Here is a 9,086-nt window from a genome sequence, read left to right on the forward strand (position 1 = left end):
TCTTTTTGCTTCTTATATTCCAGGCCTAATATTGGAGAGGCTGGCAACCCAGAAACACCAATGAGCACATTTAAAAAAAAAAAGAAAAAAGAAAAGTCTGCTCTCTCTAACCAAAGGAATAAAAGGGGAATCCTAGCAAGACAGAAAACTTAAGGCATTGCTACAGTAATCAAGACTGTGTGGTACTGACAGATGGACAAACAGATCAATGGAACAGAATAACAAACCCAGTAATAGCCCACACAGGTGCAACAAACTGACTTTTGACGACAGTGCAGAAGTAATTCAATGGAGGAAGGACAGTCTTTGCAACAAAGACTGGAGCGACTGAATATCCAAAAGCAAAAAAAATATGAACCTTGACATAAACCTGGAACATAGTTTAGCAGTTTCTTTAAAAACTAAACATATACTTACCATTTGACCCAGAAATTATACCCCAAAAGATTTATCTCATCAAAACGAAAACTTATGTCCACGCAAAAACCTGTATGTGACTGTTCACAGCAGCTTTATTTGTAACAGCACCAAACTGGAAATAACCAAAATGACCCTCAAAAAGTGAATGGTTATACAGACTGTAGCACATCCATACCATGGGATAATCCTCAGTAATTAAATTAAAAGGAACAAGCTATTAATACATAAAACAACTTGGATGGGTCACAAGGGCATTATGCTGAGTAAAAATGCCAGTTTCAAAAGTCATATACTGTATGATTTCATTTATATAACATTCTCAAAATGACAAAATTAGAGATGGAGAACAGTTCACTGGTTGTAAGGCATTAGGGACGGTGGCTGGAGGAGCTGGGGACTAAGTTTAACTACAAGAGTAGCACAAGAAAGATCTTTCTGGGGAATAGTTCTGTGTCTTGCTTGTGATGGTAGTTACAGTAATCTACACATGTGATAAAATGGCACCGAACTACACATACACATTGTACCAATGTCAGATTCTTGGTTTTGATATTACACTATAATTATGTAAGATGTAACCATTGGAGGAAACTGGGTGTAGGATACATGGGACCTGTATGTATTACCTTTGCAACTCCATATGAATCTACAAATGTTACAAAATAAAAGGCCAAAAAATAATAATTAGTGGATATGATATGCAATAAAGTGCTAATAAAGTGATTGAAGAAAATAAGTCAGCTTTCTCTATAATCTCTATCTTTTGGTTTGGGGAAGGAGAAAAGAGTTACTTTTAAAACTAGGTTTTGAAAAGACCTTGCTGATGTTGACAATCTTCCAGTTGAGTAATCTTATTACTATTGGCACAATGTAAAAGTAGATTGGATTCCTTATGCGAAGTCAATAAAAGGTTAACATTAATATTTGAGATGCACCTACATTTGACTGCTTGCTGTCTTTCTTCAGAGATTAAATTCCATAGCTAATTGTGTCTAAGTTTAATTACGTAAAAATTTAATTCTAAGAAATACAGCTCTTTAAGCTATTTAATGTAACTAGCTTTCACTTTTGATATGGAAAACATCTGCAATAGCCACAAAATGGAAGCAAAAGTGAAATAAAGACCCCTTGAAATGAATAAAACATAATTACTCAATGTTTAAATAGTCCTATCTATTTACTGGAAATATTTCAATACCAGTAAAAATTATACAGATACACACAACCCTCAACCAGTTAATATTATTTTAATAATCCACAAAATTAAGATACATGCGAAAAGTGCTCTCACACCTATTACCACCTAAAATAATGCGTCATATGGTTTTCATGAACGTGTTCGCTGGCTTCTAACCTCTGCTCTTCTTTAGAGTTACCTGCGATGGGTAAAAAGAAGATTCATATTATATTTATGGCAAATCAAGAATAATTCCTAAACAAAAGGTTAAATAGTCCTATGCACATAATACGCAAAGCTATGAAATTATAAAATTCAATTTGCAAGGTGATTAGGGAGTCTTTTGCCTTATTAATGATCTTAGAGTTCTCTAAAATAGTCTGGTTCTCAATGAATGCAAAACATGCCTAGATTCTCAAAATCTGGTTTTATAGTCACCCCTAGACATTAATTTCTTCAATTGTAAACCGAAAGGGTCCAAACTAATGGCTCTAAGTTGAGGTTTATAAACAACTTAGTGATCCAGGAGGTTAAAGAACATTCCAAAACTCAAAAAGCTTATTATAAATCTGTCATTTAATAACTCTATAGCAAAGCAAATTCACTATAACATGAAATTTGTTATATTTTGGCTGGAATTATATCAATTTGGAGACCAAGACTGGTCATCTTAAGCTGAACAGCTTGTTAGGTTTACAATTTTCAAAACATATAGCCCATGGATGAAATAAAACAAAAGGAGATCTTTAGTTATAAAAAGGCTCGGAGCATTAAACCAGGGCATCTCCAAAAATTTTTAACGAACTTTACTACTTTAGTAAAGACACTTACAGTTTATTAATTGAAAACCAACCAACCAACCCTAAATTTAAAACTCTTTCTGCCTCTCTCTTCTAGCTCCTAAGTCTCACTTTACCTGGAGAAAAATATTTACATGGACCTTAGTAGTCTAGAAACTTGTTGGAATATTTATACTTTCAAGAGAATATGAAGCCTCTAAAAAATTCATGGCACATACATTTCTAGGCTTCCTCAGAGACCACCAAATAGGTCTATACCTTAGGCAAGTACTTCTCTATTCTAAGGATAATATGGGTACTACAAAAAGAAAGTATTATGTACTCAAATAATTTACTAAATGCTGAGTAGACTATGTACTGAAATATATTTACAAAAAGCCGAGTTAAATAAAGTTCAAGTTTCATAACTACTATATCTCTCATAACCTCTTACAGTAATATATTTTGTGACTCTTAAAAATGGAGCTATAATATGTCAGGTTACCTACACTTATCTGACTGCAGAAGCTTTTCATGGTGGGACATCTATTGACATCTCTTGGAATCAATGTTGTCAGGAACACATTGGGAAAACTCTGTCCTGGTCATCATACATTATATTGCACAGCAACACCAGTAAGAAGCAATCTTCTCTGCTTACATAAGAGATTTGATTCATAAGTAACCCAAATCTCAACACAAAGTTAGAAAATCAAATAACTAATTAGGAAAATTTAAAATAATCAAAAAGTAAATTCTGATAAATTTCAAGGTGATAAACCTTTGTTTTATATATAGTCTCCTAACAATCCTACAGATTCAAATTCAAAAGTTAATTTTCCCCTAAGTGATGAAAAAGCAGTGGCCATTAATCTTCCCATCAGAAATCCATAATATACACATAGGGAAAAAAATCTAACTCTGAAATTAAAACCCATTAACATGAAAAGCCAAGGTGAATCAATTCAGTCAACCAAGCTGAATAAGGAATTCAAATCAGGCAGAGGGGATGAACCAGATGTTATTTTTGAAGTTAATTCTCACTCAAGAAAAGAAATTCAGATTTCACCTTTGCTGCAGCCAGGACATGCTCCTTTTTAATGGCTCCACATTTATTCTCACATGCATTTTTCCTAGACTCTTCTGCTAATCGGTGAAGAAACAGTAAACAATTCAGGTGTACCTTTAAAAGAGAAAATTCAAAAGGAGTTGTAAACCTTAAACACTGATGTTTTGAAATAATGACTCTTAAAAATTAGAGGTCCCCAAATTTATTATTGTACTATTTACTATCGTGAATAACACACTTAACTGTTCTATTAAAAGCTACATAAAATTTGGATTAATATAGGTCCAGCAAGATTCCAGACCAAGAGACTTAGTTACTGCAATATAAGAAAAAAGGCTATGTAAAGCATACCAAAGGCCAGACAATAACAAATAGCACAGCATCACTGTATGTCAAAACAAGTATTCCTGCTTCAGATTCCAAATAAATTTAAATTTACAATATAATTTAAAATTTTCTGAAAATGTAAAATCAAAACACATCAACAGCTATATTTCAAGTCAATTATCTCTTTCTATAACCAAGGTCTAAGAAAACTTTTTAACAAGATATTAAACTTGAAATACCTTTCAAAAACATGTTAATAATTGAACTTTTAAAAGTCTGATAATTGAAGAGTGTATGTTCAAAGGTCAAGTTACTTGTCATCTGATAACTATAATAAAATAATCATACCTACTATTAATAACCTTTATGGCTCTTTTTAAAAAAATTATTTAGAATAGTTAATATAAGCAGAGAGTACAAAATATAAAAGCCTACAAAGGACTGTAGTTACATAAAATGTTATTATTGTGTGAAGCTGGATGAAGAGCATACAGAAACTGTGTGCTATTTTTGCAACTTCCTGTGAGTCTATAATTATTTCAAAATAGATGGTCCATGGATTACTGAAACAAATTATTACTCTTTTAGATGTCACAGAATTTTTCAAAACAATCCACTGCTCTGAATTTAAACAGTGTGGTGCCACTCAAATGCACTAAGTTTTAAAGAAAAATGGTCATAACAAAAACAAAGTTGAAGGCATTAAGGTAGGCTTCTGTGCCGGTTTGAATGTATTGTGTCCCCCAAATGCCATTATCTTTGTGGTCTTTCTTCTTGGTGCTGGTTAGATTTGCTTGGAATGTGCCCCACCCAGCTGTGGGTGGTGACTTTGGTGGGTTACTCCCATGGAGGCGTGACCCCACCCATTCAGGGTGGGTCTTGATCAGTGGAGCCATATAAAACATGCTGACTCAAAGAGACTGGACGCAGTGCAGCTGTGAGTGATGTTATTTGAAGAGGAGCAAGCTTGCTAGAGAGGAATGTCCTGGGAGAAGCCATTTTGAAACCAGAACTTTGGAGCAGACGCCAGCCATGTGCCTTCCCAGCTAACAGAGGTTTTCCGGACGCCATTTGCCATCCTCCAGTGAAGGTACCTGATTACTGATGTGTTTACCTTGGACACTTTATGGCCTTAAGACTGTAACTGTGTAGCCAAATAAACCCCCTTTTTATAAAAGCCTATCCATCTCTGGTGTTTTGTATTCCGCAGCATTAGCAAACTAGAACAGCTTCAAACCAGGAAAAGATAGACATTCCATCAATGATTTACTTTGAAAAATATTAGCTTCCTTGAAAGGTAAATCAAAAGATAATTTACAAAGAAATAGCCACACCATATTTTCCTCTTGACAGTCTCAGCTGACTAATGATTGGGCCAGCCTGGTTTCTTCCTCCCTTTGTCATAGCACTTCTGAATTTTACATAAACCACTAGCACCCAGATATTGAAAGGCATCCTTCTGTGATAATCTAAAAGCTAACCGCACCACAAGAAAGCAGAACAATTTATTTAGATTTAGCAGGTGTCACAGGTACTGGTCCTGAGAATACACACATACAATATCAAATAACCAAATTAAGGCATAAAACAAACTAAACAAAAAGCCAGTGTAAAATAACAATAAAATAACCGAATAAATTACGAATAAAATCAGTAATTTTGAGCAAAATGAGAAATTATGAGTAAGGTACATGACAACAATCATTCCACATATAAATACCATGCTAACTTCCAACATTAATTGAACCCTCAAAATGTGCATGATTTTATAGTAAACACTAGGAACACAAAAAGTTCCCAATTAGTTTACAGTCTAGTGGGAGAATCAAACACCATAAAGAAAGAAAAAAACAAATGTGTGACAACAGATGATAGAGAGGAAGACAAAGTTGATCTTTTCTAAGAATATGAAGAATTGGCATTTGAACTGGATTTTGAAAGAACTGGAGTTTGCCAAATGGAGTAGAGGACATGCTCAGGCAGAAGAAATATGAACAAAGGACAGCATAAAAATAGCTTAGTATTAAAGATAGTGGGAGATACAAAAGGAGTACAATATATGGTTCCTTCTCCTCAAGAAGAGGCATACCACACTGGGAGACACCACCAACACATGAAAGTCCTAAAAAACAGTGTTAAGAGTCCCAACACTTAAATTGCATGATGTATACTCTACAACAAAAAGAAGAGATCATAACAGACTGCCTTAATTGTAGAAAGCTTCATAGATGATATGGAACATCTGCTGGGTAAGATTATGAAATGTCAATGGCAAGGAGAAAACCATAAGCAAAAAAACAAACAAACAAACAAACAAACAAAAAAACCACATCAGGACAATGAAAGATAACTGTCTAATCAAAGCCAAAGCACAAAGCATACCACCTGAGAATAGCTCATGACCAAAAGAGCGTCTGCAACTGCTTGGAATTTCACCACCCCTTCTTTTCTGTACCACTGGATCCCACCACACTGTGAAGCCCATCTGCCCATGGACCCCTTTGGGGCAGAATGGGGTGGATGTGGAAAGAAGTGGACTCCTTGAGAAATTTCTGCCAACCATCTGAAACAGTTGCTAGTCTCCTGGATATCCTTGATCAAGCACATTTCCTCCTCCTCCTCCATTAGAACCCCAACCACAGTGAAAGCCCAGAATAAACTAACTAAATGTTTTGCAGATGAATTACATTGTAATCCAATTCATCTGTGCCACCTCTTATTACTACCATAGGGGTGAACAAAGCAGCAGGTGCCTCCCTTACAACAGCTAAAGAAAGAAAAAGGAGGGCAGGAGATATTAGAAGTACTACTTTTACAGGGAAAAAAAAAAAAGTGTTTCCCTAAATATAGGGAAAGCGGAGGCAGTTTTATAGAAGCCTAGCAAAGATAGAAACCCTGCAAGGAAGCAACAGATCGGAGGCAGTGGAGAATTCAGGGAGGCTATAGAGAAAAACGGAAGTGGAAAAAACCGTGCATCTTGAGAACAGCTTGAATGATGCATTCCCAGGACTGTCTCCATGCAGTATGCTCTTGTTACCTATCATTCCTTAGCTTGACTTCCTGGAAATTAGATGTTCGCTTTTAAGGACTCTTTGACTCAAGGACCTCTAGTGACAAGCCACAGGAGGTGCCACCTATGGTTTAAACCTAGAGAAGTAGTGCTCATTCTTCTAGATAGATATGTGTTCCAGGCATTCAAAACACAAATTCTGAATTTATTTAAAGAGAGAAATATTTTTGAACAGTGGTTTGGTTGGGGCTACTTGTAGTGAGCATTTTGCTTCCGTTACGTTATGAGTCAAATAAACAGGCTTTAGTGATCTGGCCTGAAAACTCGAATAATACGTGCTTTACCATCTGTTTAGGAAAAGGAATTCACAGTTGAAAGTATTCTACTTACAAATAAACTTTCAGAACAGGATTCTTTATTAAGTAGCCTAAAGTACAGGAAATACATCTCGTTAATAACACAAAAAGAGGAGGGAAGGAGGCGCTTAAAAGACATGATGTCAGTAATGCATTTACAATAACTAAATTTAAATGACCCAGGCTGAATTCTAGAGCCTGTTTTTAAAAGATCATTTTTTTCATACCCTTCGCGAGTAACAACGAAGCACAGTGCCAAACCGTGTTCTTGAACAGCGAAATACAAAAATCAGAAGCGGGAACTTAGCTGAGTTTTCTCCTTAAGTCGATGTGATTCCCTTAAAAAAAAAGTCTTCCTTAAAAAAGGTCTGGATATCTACATTTCAGTGGTGCCCGGAACACCTAAGCGTCAGGAACTGACACGCCAGGCTGGGGCAAACCTACATAATCATTGCTGGAAATACCTCACATAGAGGCGTACGTTGATTGAGGCTGGGATTTATTTCCCATACCTCCCTCTGCCCCACCCCTCAACCCGAGGAAGGACGGAATCTCACCAGTAGGTCGCCCCTCGTCTCCAGACGAAGCTGAGGCTTCTGCCGCTTGAAGACGCGCTTTAGGAAGCCGCGAGGAGCTCTCCGCTTTATCTGCTTCCTCCGAGGGACTGTGGTCGAGAGAGCCATCCTCTCCCTCAGGCACCAGCTGTCGTGGCTTCCGAGATTCCCCCGCACAGCGCACGAAATCACGCCCGCCGAAGCAGCCAAAACTACCCGGCCACTCCGAGACTACTTCAAGCCCCAAAACCCCAGCTCCAACCTTTGAATCTGCCGCCAACAGAGCGCACCGGTCGCTCGGCAGTGACGTCAGCCCGCACAAGCCCCGCCCCGGAAACGCCGGGCTGTAGGTTGGAAACGCCTACGGTGGGCGGGCCCCAGGCGTTCGGCCACGTCATTTGGAGGAGCCTTTAATTGATTCTGCGCAGTGTTATCCGCGCTCTGTGGAACTATTTCACCTCTGTTCCCTAGAGATGTTGGGAAATTGTGGAGAAGGTTGTTCTGCAAGAACAGCAACGCTTGCTCCCGGAGATCTCATTCCACACTGAGCTTAATACCGTGGACTAAAAAGCAGATGAACCGTTGTGTTGTCAGCGGAGTGTGAAGTGATAAAGTTGTTGTAGTCTTCAAATTCTGTTTAAGGGTTTTATTTTGTTGTTTAAAATAAATAACATTTTTAAAGTAGGTGAATAGAAAAACGTTTATAATGTTTTCTTAGGATTCCTAAAAAAACAATGCCTTCCTAGCAAGGCATGACTTTATGATATTAACAGCTAACACTTGACACTTTTACTTAATTTCCTTTATTCCTACCGAAGGCCTTTTCATGATTCTAGCTTTTCTTGGCAATTGCTGTTCCCATTCATTTTAAGGTCTCTCTCATTTAACCTTGCATTATCTTACAGGTGTAGTTTGAATGCTAACTCATTGAAGCCTTTGCTATTTCTCTAAGTAATTAACTTCTCTACCTTCTGTGTTACCACACAAGTAGTTCTCAAACTTTAATTTGCATTAGAATCACACGGAGTGCTTGTTAAAACAGTTTGCAGAGTTTCTGATTCACTAGGCCTAGGTGAGGCTTGAGAGATTGCATTTCTAACAAGTTCTCTGGTGATGAGGCTGCTGGTCTGGGAACCACTCTTTGGATTCCACAGGGATTCTAATTGTCCTTGCCTCTAATGCTAGTCCTGTTAATTCTTTGTGATTTCAAGATTTTCAAGATCCTTGCACTTCCCTGGCCTCCTATTTCCAAGACCTCTCTGCCCATGATCTTGTCTACCACCCTATCAGCCATTCACTCTCCTGTTCATAGACTGTGTCGTCATAAAAGCCATATCCTCTCTATATTCTTTAATTAATATAAATTTCAATTATTTCACTTTTTGACCCCACTT

General features: G+C 37.2%; 1 protein-coding gene across 2 annotated transcripts; it reads right to left on the reverse strand.

Moving 5' to 3' along the window:
* Window positions 1-1,650: 1,650 nt before the first annotated feature.
* On the reverse strand, window positions 1,651-7,997 carry CENPW (centromere protein W). 2 transcript variants are annotated; one of them, XM_037843893.1, is made up of 3 exons: window positions 7,696-7,997; window positions 3,446-3,559; window positions 1,651-1,796 (listed from the first exon to the last, which is right to left on the reverse strand). In XM_037843893.1, exons 1-3 carry the CDS (start codon window positions 7,819-7,821, stop codon window positions 1,770-1,772), a joined length of 267 nt encoding a protein of 88 aa, XP_037699821.1. In that variant the 5' UTR covers window positions 7,822-7,997; the 3' UTR covers window positions 1,651-1,769. The 2 variants fall into 2 exon arrangements, with proteins under 2 accessions (XP_037699821.1, XP_037699822.1); XM_037843894.1 differs by lacking the exon at window positions 1,651-1,796 and having other exon boundaries at window positions 3,442-3,519.
* Between the last annotated feature and the right edge of the window lie 1,089 nt (window positions 7,998-9,086).

This window comes from Choloepus didactylus, chromosome 7 (assembly GCF_015220235.1).
Source record: "Choloepus didactylus isolate mChoDid1 chromosome 7, mChoDid1.pri, whole genome shotgun sequence".
Lineage (NCBI taxonomy): Eukaryota > Metazoa > Chordata > Mammalia > Pilosa > Megalonychidae > Choloepus > Choloepus didactylus.